Raw genomic sequence first — 17,011 nt, 5'->3', positions numbered from 1 at the left:
TTAAAAGGGACCAGAGGGGCAATGTTTTCACACAGAAGGTGGTTCACCTGTGGAATGAACTGTCAGAGGAAAGGGTAGATGTAGGTATAGTTACAACATTTAAAAAAACATTTGGGCAGGTACATGAATAAGAACGTTTAGAGGGAAATAAGACTAAACTTAATCGGCATGGACAAGTTGGGCCAAAGGGTCTGTTTCCGTGCTGTATGACTCTAAGTCATCTCATCCCTATACAAACTTCAGTGCAGACAAGCCTATCCAACTATCCCATTCCAGGTATTAGTCAAGTAAACCTTTTCAGAACTGCTTCCAACAAATTTACTTTCTTCCTTAAAATAAGGTGATGAATACGAGAAAAGTACATTGCTGAAAATGTGGTGGAAAATGTTCTGTATTTTTAAGGCAGAAATAGATAGATAGATTCTTGTTAAGCAAGGGTTAGAGAATTCATCAGGGGTAGGCAAGAATGAGGATTTGAAGTTCAATCAGACCAGCCATGACTTTTTTGAATGACAGAGTAGGCTTAAGGGGATAAATGTCCTATGTCTGCTCCTTCCAAATACAGTTTCACCAATGCCCTGAGTAAGTGAAGCATAACCTCCCTACTTTTGTATTCAGTTCCTCTCACAATAAATTTTAACATTCTATTAGCAATCTTACACCATTAGATAATAGAGTTCAATTTTATTCTTGGATAATTTCACATTTTCCCATTTTAAACTCCATTTGACAAATCTTCGCCCATTCCCCTAACCCTCTATTCCTTTTTTAACCTTGTGTCCTCTTCATAACGATCTTTGTATCTTTTGTCATCAGCAAATTTAGTAACAATACCATCTAGTCTTTCATCAAACTCACATAAATCGTAATCATTTGAGATCCAAGCACTTATCCATGTGGCATAATACTCATTACAACTTACCAACCCATGGAAGGCCTATCTCTGCCTCTTGTTAGTCAGCCAAACTTCTATCCATGCTCAATACACTACCCTCTGTTCCAAGAGCTTTTATCTTCTGCAATAACATTCAATGTGACATTGCATCAAATGCCTCCAGGAAATTCAAGCACAATGTATGGTAAACAAATAGAGAAAGTGAAGTCACATGGTGTGCAGGGTGTTCTAGCTAGGTGAATAAAGAACTGGTTGAGCAACAGGAGACAGAGTAGTGGTAGTAGTTAAGGGGGTTTCTCGAAATGGAGAAAGGTGGATCAGTGCTGAGGCCATTATTGTTTGTGATATACATAAATGATCTGGAAGAGGGCACTGTTGGTATGATCAGCAAGTTTGCAGATGACACGAAGATTGGTGGAGTAGCTGAAAACATAGGGACTGTCAAAGACTACAGGAGGATATAGATAGACTGCAGAGTTGGTGGAGAAGTGGCAGATGGAGTTCAATCCAGGCAAATGTGAGGTGATGCCTTTTGGGAAATCTTTATACAGTAAACGGAAAAGCCTTGGGAAAAGTTGATGAGCAGAGAGATCTGGGGGTTCAGGTCCATTGTACCCTGAAGGTTGCTGCACAGGTGGATAGAGTGATCAAAAAGGCATATGGTATGCTTGCCTTCATCGGACAGGGTATTGAGTATAAGAGCTGGCAGGTCACATTAAAACTGTAAACAACGTTGGTTCGGCTACATTTAGAAAACAATGTACAGTTCTGGTCGCCACATTACCAAAAGGATGTGGACGCTTTGGAGAGGGTGCCGAGAAGGTTTACAAGTATGTTGCCTGGTATGGAAGGTACTAGCTATGAAGAGAGGTTGAGTAGGTTAGGTTTGTTTTCATTAGAAAAAAGGAGATCGAGGGGGGACCTGATTGAGGTCTATAAAATCATGAAGGGTATAGACAGGGAAGATAGAAGTAAGCTTTTTCCCAGGGTGAAGGATTCAATAACGAGAGATCACGCTTTCAAGGTGAAAGGTGAAAAGTTTAAGGGGGATATACGTGGCAAGTACTTTACACAGAGGGTGGTAGGTACCTGGGACACGTTGCCAGCAGAGGTGGTAGAGGCAGGCACGGTAGATTCATTTAAGATGCATTTAGACAGATGCATGAGTAGGTGGCATCTACATAGCGGACCCAGATTTTTGGTTTGATGGTTGGTTGGGCTGTTTGTTCTAGTCTTTGCATTACTGCTTCTGCTATGAATCCTGATAGCGGAGATCCCATGGGTGTGTTGTTGGTTTGTTTGTAGATTATGTTGTTGAAGGTGAAGTGGGTGGTGAGGCACAGGTCCACTAGCTTTATGATGTTTTCGTTGGTAATGTGATTGATGGTGGTTAGGGTGTGTGTGTGATGGTCTCTTCTAAAAGTGTGGTAAGTGTTTCCTTTGCCAGGTCGATGTTGATGGAGGCGAACAGTGCTGTTATGTCGAATGAGATCATTGTTTTGTCTTCCTCTATTTTGGTATTTTTGATGATTTTTAGGAATTCTTGGGTAGAGTGGATGGAGTGCTAGGACTCTTCTACTAGGTATTTCAGTCTTGCGTGTAGTTCTTTGGCCAGTCTGTAAGTTGGTGTTCCAGGTAGTGAGACTATAGGTCCGAGGGGGGCTCCTGGTTTATGGATTTTTGGTAGTTCCTCTCTCCCTCGTAGCCCTACACACAGATGAAAAAAACCACCATTTCGACTGGGACAACACACACCTATCCTGGGACAGGCTAAGCAAAGACATGCCAGAGAATTCCTAGAGGCCTGGCACTCCAACCACAATGCCATAAACAAACACATAGATCTAGATACCATCTATCAAACCCTCAGAAAACGAACAGGAAATGACATCACCACAAACCCAGGACAAACATATAAATAGAAAGCTGGAGACAACAGCTTCGCTTCACTTGGAGGTCGCCACTGATTATGTTACCTAGCCAGGTAATGAAACATCTGGATATCAAACCTACAACTCAGCAAGCAAACCTACACCCTAAACCTCAACCTGAGCTACAAACCTTCACAAATCTCTTTAATATCTTTCCCCTCACACCCTGAACCTACGCTCTCTAGTTCTGGACTCCCCCACCCCAGGGAAAAGGCCTTGTCTATTTACCCTATCCATGCCCTTCATGATTTTATAAACCTGTACAAGGTCACCCCTCAGCCTCCGATGCTCCAGGGAAAACAGCCCCAGCCTATTCAACCTATCCCTATAGCACAAATCCTCCAATTCTGGCATCAACCTGGGAAAACACTTTTCTAAATCCTTTCAAGTTTCACAACAACCTTCTGACAGGAAGGAGACCAGAATTGCACACAATATTCCACAAGTGGCCTAACTAATGTCCTAACTAATGTTAACTAATGTCCTGTATAGTCGCAAAATGACCTCCCAACTCTTGTTCTCAATACTCTGACCAATAAAAGAAAGCATACCAAATGCCTTCTTCACTATCCTATCTACCTGCAACTCTACTTTCAAGCAGCTATGAACCTGCACTCCAAGGTCTCTTTGTTCAGCAACACTCCCTAGGACCTTACCATTAAGTGTCTAAGTCCTGCTAAGATTTGCTTTCCCAAAATGAAGCACTTTGCATTTATCTAAATTAAACTCCATCTGCCACCCCTCAGCCCTTCTGGCCCTTCTGATCAAGATCCCATTGTAATCCAAGGTAACCTTCTTCGCTGTCCACTACACCCTACAATTTTGGTGTCATCTCCAAATTTATTACCTGTACTCGTGCTCACATCCAAAGCATTTATATAAATGACGTAAAGTAGTGGACCCTGTACCAATCTCTGTGGCACTCCACTGGTCACAGGCCTCCAGTCTGAAAAACAACCTTCCACCACCACACTCTGTCTTCTACCTTTGAGCCAGCTCTGTATCCAAATGGCTAGTTCTCCTTGTATTCCATCAGATCTAACCTTGCTAATCAGTCTCCCATGGTGAACATTGTCGAAAGCCTTACTAGAGTCCTATAAATCATGTCTACTGCTCTGCCCTCATCAATCCTCTTTGTTACTTCTTCAAAGAACTAAATCAAGTTTGTGAGACATGATTTCCCACGCACAAAAAAGCCATGCTGACTATCCCTAATCAGTCCTTGCTTTTCCAAATACATGTACATTCTCTCCTTCAGCATTCCCACCAACAACTTGCCCACCACCAACTTCAGGCTCACTGGTGCATAGTTCCCTGGCTTGTCCTCACCACCTTCTTAAATAGTGGCACCACATTAGCCAACCTCCAGCCTTCTGGCACCTCACCTGTGACTATTGATGATACAAATATCTCAGCAAGAGACCCGGCAATCATTTTCCTAACTTCCCACAGAGCTCTAGGGTACACCTGATCAGGTCCTGGGGATTTACCTACTTTTATGCGTTTCAAGACATCCAGCACTTCCTCCTTTGTAATATGGACATTTTCCAAGATGTCACCATCTATTTCCCTATAGTCCATATCTTCCATATCCTTTTCCACAGTAAATACTGCTGCAAAATACTCATTTAGTATCTCCCCCATTTTCTGTGGCTCTACACAAAGGCCGTCTTCCTGATCTTTGAGGGGCCCTATTCTCTCCCTAGTTATCCTTTTGTCCTTAATGTACTTGTAAAAACCCTTTGGATTCTTCTTAACTCTATTTGCCAAAGCTATCTCATGTCCCCTTTTTGTCCTCCTGATTTCCCTCTTAAGTATACTTCTACTGCCTTTATACTCTTCGAAGTATTCACTCAATCTATCCTGTCTATACCTGACATGTGCTTCCTTCATTTTCTTAACCAAACCCTCAATTTCTTTAGTCATCCAGCATTCCCTATACCTACCAGCCTTCCCTTTCACCCTAACAAGAATATACTGTCTTTGGACTCTCGCTATCTCATTTCTGAAGGCTTCCCATTTTCCAGCCGTCCCTTTACCTGCGAACATCTGCCCCCAATCAGCTTTTGAAAGGTCTTCCCTAATTCCATCGAAATTGGCCTTTCTCCAATTTAGAATTTCAACTTTTAGATCTGGTCTATCTTTTTCCATTATTATTTTAAATCTAATAAAATTATGGTCACTGGCCCCAAAGTGCTCCCCCACTGCCACCTCAGTCACCTGCTCTGCCTTGTTTCCCAAGAGTAGGTCAAGTTTTGCACATTCTCGTGTAGGTACATCCACATACTGAATCAGAAACTTTTCTTGTACATGCTTAACAAATTCCTCTCCATCTTAACACTATGGCAGTCCCAGTCTATGTTTGGAAAGTTAAAATCCCCTACCATAAACCACCCTATTATTCTTACAGATAGCTGAGAACTCTTTACAAATTTGTTTCTCAATTTCCCTCTGACTATTAGGGGTCTATAATACAATCCCAATAAAGTGATCATCCCTTTCTTATTTCTCAGTTCCATCCAAATTATTTCCCTGGATGTTATCCAGGAATATCCTCCCTAAGTACTGCTGTAATGCTATCCCTTATCAAAAACACCACTCCCCCCAACCCATTGCCTCCCTTTCTGTCCTTCCTGTAGTAGTTACATCCTGGAACATTAAGCAGCCAGTCCTGTCCATTCCAAGTTTCTGTAATTGCTATGATATCCCAGTGCCATGTTCCTAACCATGCCCTGAGTTCATGTGCCTTCCCTGTTGGTGTCTTGCAATGAAATAAATGCAGTTTAATTTATTAGCCTTACCTTGTTCTCAGCTTTGTCCCTGTCTGCCCTGACTGTTTGTCTCGCTCCTTTTCTCAAGTGTACCAGTCTCAGATTGATCTCTTTCCTCACTACTTCCCCAGGTCCCACCAAATCCACCCCACTCCTCCCCCCCACGCCCACACTTTGCTCATTTAAATCCTCCTGAGCAGCTCTAGCAAATCTCCCTCCAAGCATATTAGTCCCTTTCCAATTTAGGTGCAATCTGTCCTTCTTGTACAGGCCACTTCTACCCCAGAAGAGATTCCAATGTTCCAAAAATGTCTTTTAAGATTCAAGATGAAGTCCATCAGGACCCAGGTACTTATCACATTATGGTTAGTTTCCACCTTCACTGGAAAATTGTTAATTAATCCTGTCTTGTTACACAATATCATGTCTAGAATAGCTTGCTCTCTGCTTGGCTCCAGAACATGCTATTCTAAGAAACTTGCCCAAATCATTCTATGAACTCCTCATTTGGCTACATTTGTCCAACTGACTTCAAATTAATATATAGATTAAAATCTCCAATGATTATCAACATGCCTCTCTGACAAGGGCTCATTATTTCCTCCTTTATGATTCTTTATGTTATTGTTCAGGAACCTGGATACCACTCCAATAAATAACTTATTGCCTTTGTAATTTCTCATTTATATCCAAACTGATTCCATACCTTGGTTTTCTTAACTTAAAAAAAGTATGGTGCTAATATTATCATTAATAACAGAGCCATCTCCACCTCCCACCTTCAGCTTTTCCTAATCTCCTGTCAGCCCTACATGCCCTGTAACATTCAAGATTAAGATCACAATCCATGTTATCTGCAGCCATGTTTTCATATTAGCTACCAGATCGTACTTACTCATTTCTATTTGCACACTCAGTTCACCTGTTTTGTTTCAATTGTTATGTGCAGTCAGATCATAGAATCACAGAATCCCTACAGTGCAGAAAGAGGCCATTCAGCCCATCAAACAGCATCCCACCCATACCCCTACCCTCTTTCCCTGTAATCCTGCATGGGGTTTTTCTACCATGGTTAACTCCCCTAACCTGTACATCCCTGGACACCACGGCACAATTTTTTTTAGCACGGCGATTCCAACTAAACTGCACATCTATGGAGTGTGACAGGAAACCGGAACAGCTAGTGGAAAACTATGCAGATTTGGAGAGAATGTGCAAACACCTCACATAGTTACCCAGTGTTGGGATCAAACCCAGTTCCCTGGCGCTGTGAGGCAGCAGTGCTAGATATAACTTTAGTTTTATTTTACTTTCTTATTAAATTCTGGACTTGTCTGTTGGTTGACTTTTAAATGCTTACTTGCTATATCTTCTTGTTATGCTGTTTATCATTTTCTGTATTAATACTCTTTGGCCTTTGGAATACACTTTGATTTACCATATAATCCTATATTAGATCCTTTGCCCCCACTATTCAATTGAAAATACTTTCCCTTTTTTGTTCTGTAGTTAGCAAGAACATTGGCCCCAGCATGGTTTGGATGGACACTTTTCCCATTGCACTTTCTCCAATAACGGTGCCAGTGCCACACGAACCAGAATGTACCTTACCCAAACCAGTCTTTAAATCACACACTCATCTCTGATCTGATGCTAATTTGCCCATGCAACTGGTAATAATAGAGACTTTGACCTGTGAGATTCTGCTTCTTAATTGATACCTAGATCCTCATACTAACTGTGCAAAACTCCTTGTTTATCCTGCCTATGTTGTTGGTATCTAAATGGACCACAATGACTGGATCCTCCTCTCTCACTTCGGGTTTTTCTCTAGTCTTATGCATATGTCTCAAACCTGGAACTGGGTAGGCACCAAAGCCATACATGCTGATATTCTTTGGTGCACAGAGCAGTGTCAATTTCTCTCACTATACTGTTTTGTATTGACACTACATTCTTTGTTACTCCCTCATCTTGAATAGTTCCCACTACCACTATGCCTTTGCAAGTTAGCTCAACCCTCACTTCGTCTAGACAAAGAACCTCATATGTGTTGGAAAAGTGCAAAGGCTGAATTTCCTTTGTTCCTGCCCTCTACGACCCTTTACCTGCCTCACTTGCTGTCACACTCTCTTGTCCCTGCACACTGACTAAATCAGACCATCCAACCCTAAGAGATGTGACCGCCTCCTAGCAAGAAGAACTCAGGTAACTTTCCTCCTTCCTGATGTATTACAGCGCCTGTAGTTCAGCCTCCAACTCTTAACCTCTGAACCAAAGCTACTCAAACTTCAAACGCACTGCAGGATGTTTAGTATGACCAAACTGCCAATTATACTAAATTGCCAATCAGGATATCTCACATTCTGCAGCCGTGACACATCACCTGTCCAATTATCAAGACAACTAAGGAACTATGCAACTTTTTATTCAATTTTGTATTTACTCGTGTTTTACATATTTTGTAAACCTTTCCACTAGTTGTTGCAGTTTGTAGAACAGAATAAACTCTAGTCACTTACCAGATACTCATCAAATAATGGCTTCTTCGCCTGTACCAGAGCAGGAATCAATTCCTGAAGCTGAGAAGATTTAGGGGAAAAAAGCAGAAGCAAAAGGAATAGAATATCTCTTCCCCTTCACCCTGACACACTATTGTAAGTCCAATTAAGCTGGCAAGTTTTATATGCTCCTGAGATAAATGGTCTATCTCACAGAATCCCTGTAGAAAAGAGGGCATTCAGCCCATCGACCTAAAGCCACCTCCCCCACCTCATCCCCATGGTCTCACGTGGGGCTTTTAGCATGATCAATCTACCTAACTTGCACATCCTTGGACCGTGGGAAGAAACTGAAGCACCCAGAGGAAACCCACACAGATATGGGGAGAAGGTACTAACTACACATAGACTGTTACCCAATTGAACCTGGGACCTTGATGCAGTAGTGCTAACCATTGTGCCACTGTGCCAAGTGACTCATTTATTGAGGATGTATTTTCATTCAAGTTCTTCTCAATTAAATCCAACAGTTGTTAAAAATCTGTTCAATGCAGGCAATTACAACATTTGAACTGTACATTTCAGTTTAATGCCAACTACAATCAAAAAGTTTTTTCTATGTTGTAAAAATCTAATTATTATCCAACAATTGCAAACTCTTAGACTCACTAAAATTAGGTTTGTGAACTGAATGTATATGCTCTTAAGATAAAAAGACTAGGTGACTCACTATTTTAATAAAGACAGGGTTTCTTTCTTACAGTTAAAAAGGCAGGCCCATTGAAATAGACAAAGGTCATGGAAGAAGGAAGAAATTCAATTCAGTGGTCCCTATGCTTCTATGCTACGATGGACTCAACATTTATGTGCACCCATTGCTTGTCACATCTTCTTGGAAATATTTTATCTTCCTACTCATCCCCTCTCCTCACCCTCTTGCCAAAATGATTAACTTGTTTGTATGCAGCAAGAATCAATAGCGCGGCACCATGACAGCATTGAATTTTACATTATTCAGAGTTTGCAATTAGGTATTTTTCGTTGTTAGTTATTCATTTTTATGATTTTTAACAAAGGTACAATGAATCCACAGTAAATTTCTAAATTAACAATTACAATTGAGTTGAATTGAACTGAATTGAAATGCATTTGTACAGTTGGCAGAAACTGCTGCCCAGTTTTAATAGGACTGTACAATAGCAGAGCTTTTATAACCTGCGCATTCCTTGATAACATCTTTGGCAGAAACTATCATACACGGGATTAAGTACCTCAAGATCTCTGAGTGACATTCAAAAATAAGTATTAAGGTTAACATGATGCAAGTTTTGTGTCCTTTTTAACAGCCACTTCCAAAATGTTATGTATGTCTTTTGATTTTAAAAAAATGCGAGTCATGAAATTTAATGTATCCTGAGTAGGTTTGGAGTTTGGGAAGTCGAGGCTATGTTAGCATGGAGGTTGAAGTTTGATAACCCCTCCTACTTCCCTCTAATCAAGTGCAAGAGGCTTACAGGTGGCAGCATTCCCACTAGGAGGCAAATTGAGAGTAAGTTATCACTTTTGGGACCAGTATGGCCCATGTCCATTACTGTTGGCGTTCAACCAGTGGCAGATGGTGAGCTTGCCATGGAGGGAAACTGTCTAGAAAAGCCTATTGGGTTTACAACTGACCTACCAGGAGTGGTGGGAGGGGTATGCCTCAGTAAAGGACACCATATTCCTGATCTCAAGATTTGGCATCAGAAATAAGAGACTCTGCAGGAAGCCCTCACCAGCAACCCCTTCCTGTGACCCCATCTGACCCATCTTTCCATTGGCGATCCTTGGTGAAGGTCCCATCATGGTACTGAGAGTGGCGACTACTGAGATTTCAGTGCATATTGTAGAGCTGCCTGCCTCTGAACGGTCAGCTTCTCTTGGAGGCAGGATTTCTTCTCTACTTGGGGCTTAATTGGGCAGGAGACCTGAAGCTGCCCAGATAAGTGCCTGATTTTTCACAAACATGCATCAGGCACCTCAGTCAAAAGCAGCACAGAGATTCCCACCAATTCTTCAACAGGTGGGCAAAATTCCTATTATCATATTAAATATGAGTCAATGATGAACTTTAGAGCATTTTCTGAAATAGTTTATGTTTGTTTATGGAAATACATCTTCACTAAAAACTGTACAAGTTGATATACTCAATAGCAATTTATTACAGGGGAAAGGCATATATCAAATAATTAAAAGCCGAAAATATTTCTTTATCAATATATGAGTTAAGAGAAGCAGTGAATTTATTCCGAAGTGCTTTAAAACAAGTGCATTTTTTTAAAAATCAGAAATCTGTTGACAATGAGGAAAGCAGTAGAGATTGTAATCTACAAGTGTGAAAGAAGCAAAATGAGGTATTGTGGGATAAATAAGTTAATAGGGGTCTAAAGCATGGTGATGGGACAAGAGGTTCCAAAATAAGTATGTGACAATTCAGAACCTATTATCCTCAGCTGTCTTTTACCACAGGCTACTCAGCCCTGATTCTCACCTCTATATGACCACAGCACAATAATCTTCAAAGTCAGGAACTCTCCATTATGATTTCTATTTCATTCCCAAAACCCCTTTACTAGTGCTGTCAAATCTCAGGGCAGTTTTTCTCATCCCAGAACTGCCAAAGATGCCCAAGCAATCAAACAATTGTAAGTTTCTCCTAGATTCTCTTCCCATTGACTCTAAAGGCCAAGACAATACTTGTATTTTTTTGCACTGTTTCTAGAATCTTGGGGCACTCACCTTGGATGTCTCACCAAATATTGATAGGCACTTAGAACCTACCTGCGTACTATTTATCACTGAGTTGAAATACTGCATGCAGTTATGGGGACGCCATTAAACGAACAATAAAAAAATCAATAGAAAAGATACAGGGTAAATACAGCAGGACTTTACCAAGAGAAAAGAATTGTTTTGCAGAGGTACTTGGAGTTACACTTTTTGTTAGCTAGACTGTCAGAAATTGTGGAATAACCTGATAGATCTTCAAGATTGTGATGTGATTAAATAAATAGTGAAAGGTTGTTTCCACTGACCAGTAACAAAAAGGATGAAATTTAAGATTGACCACAGAAATAATAAGAGAGATGGCTAAACAAATGCATTTACAGTGCTGAAAATATTGAATGTTTTATTACAAACCACTGTTGAACAAGTTTCTAAATTCTAAGGGAAATTAGTTAAATTTACAAAGTATAGCAAATTACCAGGTAAAGGGCAATTAGAATAAATGGGACAAAATATCTATCCCTGGGAGGAAAGCCCTGTTTCAATGCTGTACCAATCTAAATTAAGATATTATTAAGTGTCAATACAACAGCAAAATTTTCCAGTTCATCCTAAGATAAATCTCCAAAGGCTTGAGTTTAAAGTGAAGTGGAATCAAGTAATGCCATGTAAATGCCAAATTGACGCAGGAATAAAAGTTCATAATGTAAGTAGAACTCACCTATCAATATGAAAAAAAAACTGGTTTACACAGATTCACAAAAGTATGCATAATGAGAAGTTCATTACCTCCAGTTGGTTATCAATATTCAAAATGAGTGCCCACATATCTGCACGTAGTCCTGTAGGACAACCCTGTCGAATATACTGCTGAGCTGCAGCACTGTCTTGTTCAGACAGAACTAGAAATAAACAAAAAATTAGTTTTATATGACTGAATAACATTAAAAACTTTGTCTAGGCTGTGAAGATATTTCCTAATGGAGGAGAAGCAAAAGTAATCTGTAGGAAGGAACTGGAACATAGCTGACTATGACCACATCTGCTTCAAATGCAATTCCATCCTCACATTATAGTTAAAATGTAATATATGCTAGTTGTTTTATGTTATTGCCCTTCAAATAACAACTGTAAACATTCATATTGTATTTTTCTATTAATGCAGACAGCTACTTGCACCTTTATACAACTCTTGAAGGTAATATATACAAGTTTTCTGAAATAATTTCTGAAACAGTTTCAAGAAAGTAAATTCTTAAAACAAAATTACAATTGTTTTAAGAGTTACATATAAAATTTTGAAACAAATCCCAGAAGAATATTTCTAATCTACTCACGATTGTTACACCAATGAAAACTATTATAGCTTTAATGTGCCCTACATCATACAGCAGATAGTTTGCTTTTCACTTCTCTCAAAATGTAGAAAGCAACCAGAAGGAACTGCATCAAAGATGATTGCATATTACATTTGACCCTAAAAGCTTTGGGAACTTATAAAGAAGAATGGCCTCAATCCAAGATGTGTATCATATTTCCCCATGCCAAATGCACACTCGAGGGACACAATTCAGCTACTTAATTTTGTATGCATGTTGATACAGGATGTAATTTAAGGCAAGAGCAATGAGAAATAAGAATAGTGACATGTGAAATGACGCTTTCATGTTTTTCCATCAAAGCATAATAAAAGTGAAATTGCAACATAGAATGCTTCTGGATAAATGTAAAGCTCTGCAACTTTCTGGAGGTGGCTGCAATCATGACCTGGAAGGAGGCTGACATCACCATCACATTGTTTGATATTGTCCAAGTTTTATACCTTGCCATATGGTTTAGAATATTTCAACATTAGGATATGGATTTTTGTTATGACAGAGAAGAGCCTCTATGTCCTGAAAAAAACGGCAGAACTGGCCAAAAATTGCAAGAACTGTTCCTGAAAATGACACTTCTATTTTTGCAGGGTGGAAATTCAGGTGCATTAGGATTTCACATGCAAAAGCTAACCATTTAAGTTGTCAACTGAAGTCAATTTTTTGTACTCAAAGACAGTCAAACCCAAAATGTGCAGAATGGTGTGAACTTTGTGTATTCCTTTGGCTGGTCAAGATATAGTTTTGAGACACCGGTTAGGCAGGTACAGTTCCCTTTGGGAGGTAAGGTCCTGTTTGGAGTTGTTAAAAGTGAGATGAGTGTGCACAGTCAAAATTAACTGTCAAAACTGTCAGAAGAAACAGTAAAGAATATATGTCAAACATGTCAAGATGTAACAAAACTGTTAAGAGAGCCTGTCAAAAGCTACTGCTAAAGGACAAGTCAATTATTGCTTGGTAGTTCAGTCTTTTTGTTTCCATAATCCTGAGGGTTTCTATTGCTGAATTAGTGCTTAATGTCTGAGTCTCAACTATTATCACAAGAAAGTACCTGTCATTTCACAATTTGATTTACAGATACAAGTGGTTGTAGACTGTTTGAAATAGGTCTATGCGTTCTAATATTTGTTGGTACAACGGATAATGCATATGGATTAAATGTTTGTCATTATAAGGCATTATGTAATTGAAGTAATATAAACATCTTTTATGTATGCAATTTTTGAGAAGATTTGTAGCAGGTTGGGGTTCAGGTTGTAAGTCGCTGAACTGGCAGGTTTGTTTTCAGATGTTTCATCACCATGCTAGGTAACATCACCAGTGAGTTTCTGGTGAAGGGCTGGTGTTCTATCCTGCTTTCTTTTATGTGTCTTGGTCTCTTAAAGTGGGTGATATCATTTCCAGTTCTTTTTTCTCAAAGGTTGGTAAATGGAGTCTAAATCGATGTATTTATTAATGGAGTTCCAATTTCAATGCTAGGCCTCTAGGAATTCTCTTGAGTGTCTCTGTTCAGCCTGTCCTAGGATGGATGTGTTGTCCCAATCGAAGTGATGTCCTTCTTTGCCTGTACATAAGGATACTAGTGATAGTTGGTCATGTCTTTTTGTGGCTGGTTGGTGTACATGTATCCTAGTGGCTAGTTTTCTGCCTGTCTGTCCAATGTAGTGTTGGTTACAGACCTTGCACGGTACTTTGTAAATGACATTCATTTTGCTGGTTACTGGGTCCTTTAGGTTCATCAGTAGTTCTTTCAGTGTGTTGGTAGACGTGTGGGCTACCATGATGCCAAGGGGTCAGAGTAGTCTGGTAGTCATCGGAGAGATGTCTTTAATGTATGCCGGTGTGGCTAGAGTTTCTGGGCGTGTTGTGTCTACTTGTTTGGGTTTGTTGTTTAAGAATTGGTGGACTGTGTTTATCGAGTACCTGTTCATCTTGAATGCAAAGTATAGGTATCTTTTCTGCTGCTTGTAGTTCTTGGGTACTGCAGTGTGTTGCAGCCTGTTTAAATAATGTCCTGATGCAGCTCCATTTGTGGGTGTTGAGATGATTGTTTCTACAGTTAAGCATCTGGTCTGTGTGTGTTGCTTTCCCGTAGACGCTGGTCTGCAGTTCTCCATTAACTCTTTGAAGAGGTAACAAGTAGGTTAGACCAGGGAAACCCAGCAGATGTTATCTACCTAGACTTCCAAAAGGCCTTTGGTAAGGTGCCTCACAGGAGGCTGCTGAGTAAGTTGAGGGCTCATGATATTTGAGGTGAGCTACTGGCGTGGATTGAGGATTGGCTATCTGACAGAAGGCAGAGAGCTGGGATAAAAGGTCCTTTTTTTGGAATGGTAGTTGGTTATAAGTGGTGTCCCGCAGGGTTCAGTGTTAGGGCCACAACTGTTCACTTTATACATAAATGATCTGGACGAAGAGACTGGGGGCATTCTAGCAAAGTTTGCCGATGATAGAAAGTTAGGTGCACAGGCAGGTAGTACTGAGGAGGTGGGGAGGATACAGAAAGATTTAGACAGCTTTGGAGAATGGTCCAAGAAATGGCTGATGAAATTCAATGTGAGTAAATGCAAGATCTTGCACTTTGGAAAAAACAACACAGGCATGAACTATTTAAAAAACAGTGAGAAAATTCATAAAGCCAAAGTACAAAAAGACCTGGGAGTGCTAGTACAGGATTCTCTAAAGGTAGACTTGCAGATGGATTCCATGGTTAAGAAAGCAAGTGTAATGTGGTAATTGATCTCAAGAGGGTTGAAATGTAAAAGCAGTGATGTTCTATTGAGACTTTATAAAGCTCTGGTTAGGCCCCATTTAGAATACTGTGTCCAGTTTTGGGCCCTACACCTCAGGAAGGAGCGTGTCCAGCGGAGATTCGCAAGGATGATCCCTGGAATGGTAGGCCTAACATAGGATGAATGGCTGAGGATCCTGGACTGTATTCATTAGAGTTTAGAAGGTTGAGGAGAGATAAAATAGAAACTTACAAGATAATGCATGGCTTAGAAAAAATGGATACTGGGAAATTGTTTCCGTCAGGTGGGAATGCTTGGACTCGTGGGCACAGCCTTAGAATTAGAGGGGGTCAAATTGAAACAGAAATGAGGAGACATTTCTTCTGCCAGAGAATGGTGGGCCTGTGGAATTCATTGCGACGGAGTGCAGTGGAGACCGAGACGTTAAATGTCTTCAAGGCAGAGATTGATAAATTCTTAATCTCGCAACGAATTAAGGGGTACGGGGAGAGTATGGATAAGTGGCGTAGAAATGCCCATTAGCCATGGTTGAATGGCGGAGTAGACTCAATGGGCTGAATGGCCTTACTTCCACTCCAATTTCTTATGGTCTTAACTGCATTAAAGCTCAGCGAGCAAACTTACAACCTGTCTTTTATGTTTTTTTTTCATTATGATTGACATTTAGCACTTTATTTTACATAACTTAATCTTCTCTCATCTCTGCATGGGCCCTGAGGTCTATCCATTACAGATACTGGGTGAGTTGACATGGTCGGTGTAAGTGTAATGATTGGTGGGTGGAGATTCGCACAAAGTTGGAATAGGGACAAAGGACACAGAGCTAGGAATATGGGCAAAAGCTGAAATGGAAGGTGATGGATTATTGGAATTGATATGAGAGGTTAAGAGATAGGGTGATTACAGGGCAATAAATATTGGCCAGCCAGCGATGCCCAAAGCCCATAAGTGAATAAATTTAACTGTATGATTAGCATGGATGGAGTGAGGGAAGCATGTGCTGGTTGAAGGCAGGAAGAGTATTTTATGTTTTGGTCTTTCTTCTTAAATTTTGCACACACTGAGGAGGGACTTCTGCTCATCCCACCTCCGCACCTGGTATCTTCCTCATTCCCTCCAAGATCATCCGTCCTGACTTCTAACTTAGCCAGCCGAAAATCTGATGTTTGGACAGTCATGGTTCACAGAGCCAGGAATTCTCCTGATTTGGCATACCCAACTTGCAGATGAAAATTCAAGCTTAGGTTTTGTCAAAAATTAAAGACATAGGTTATGTACAGAGGCAAACAGTAGGCTATAGTCATTTTAATTTTATTCCACCAATCAGAAATATAGATGATAATATTAATTATCACTGTCAGTTAGCTCCATCAAAAACATGTAAGATGCAGGAATGAGGCACCCAAGTTTTAAAAATAGTTAATTCCATACTACGTGGAATGAATGGATGGTCCAGAAGTCATAAAAAGTTATTAAGGGCAGGTTTACTGCTGCTGCCTCTGTCTTTTGACATTTTAGTGCACATAATTTGAGTAAAACGTTTTTTCTTGTCTCTTTCTTCCAAAGGCTAAATATGTATATATAACAAAAGGCTGAATATTTGTAACATTCTAAGGGTACTGCACTAAAGACAGCATTATCAACATTATTTGTTATGACAGATTCACATTAAGTATTCTGAATTCAACAACCACCACATCAGTTTTTAAAAGAAAACTTTAAAATCATGCATAAGTAATAAGACATTAAAAGCAACAAACGAATGAAAGACATACATGCAAATATATAAATCAAGAGCAGGAGTCGGGCAATCAGGCCCTCAAGCCTGTTTCACCATTCAGTAAGATTATTCTTGATCTGATTGTAACCTCAAATCCACATTCCTATTTATCCCTGCTAACATGTTAGCTCTTTGCTCAATAAGAATCTATCTACCTCTACTTTAAAAATATTCAAGGACTCTGCTTTCACCACATTTTCAGGAACAGAATTCCAGTCCGACGATTATATCAAGTGGA

At 40.0% G+C, this 17,011-nt stretch overlaps 1 protein-coding gene across 4 annotated transcripts in view; it reads right to left on the bottom strand.

The window, feature by feature from the left end:
* tbc1d19 (TBC1 domain family, member 19) overlaps positions 1–17,011 on the bottom strand; it is a 138,792-nt gene that overhangs the window by 63,771 nt on the left and 58,010 nt on the right. For all 4 annotated transcript variants that reach the window (XM_072566348.1, XM_072566429.1, XM_072566269.1 and 1 more), the window contains one exon: positions 11,654–11,766. In XM_072566348.1, the coding sequence (XP_072422449.1) occupies positions 11,654–11,766 (113 nt within the window). The remainder of the gene's footprint in view (positions 1–11,653; positions 11,767–17,011) is intronic.

The sequence above is a fragment of the Chiloscyllium punctatum genome, chromosome 1 (assembly GCF_047496795.1).
Source record: "Chiloscyllium punctatum isolate Juve2018m chromosome 1, sChiPun1.3, whole genome shotgun sequence".
Lineage (NCBI taxonomy): Eukaryota > Metazoa > Chordata > Chondrichthyes > Orectolobiformes > Hemiscylliidae > Chiloscyllium > Chiloscyllium punctatum.
Note: the sequence above shows the minus strand (reverse complement) of the source record. Positions and strands in the feature narration are given on the sequence as shown.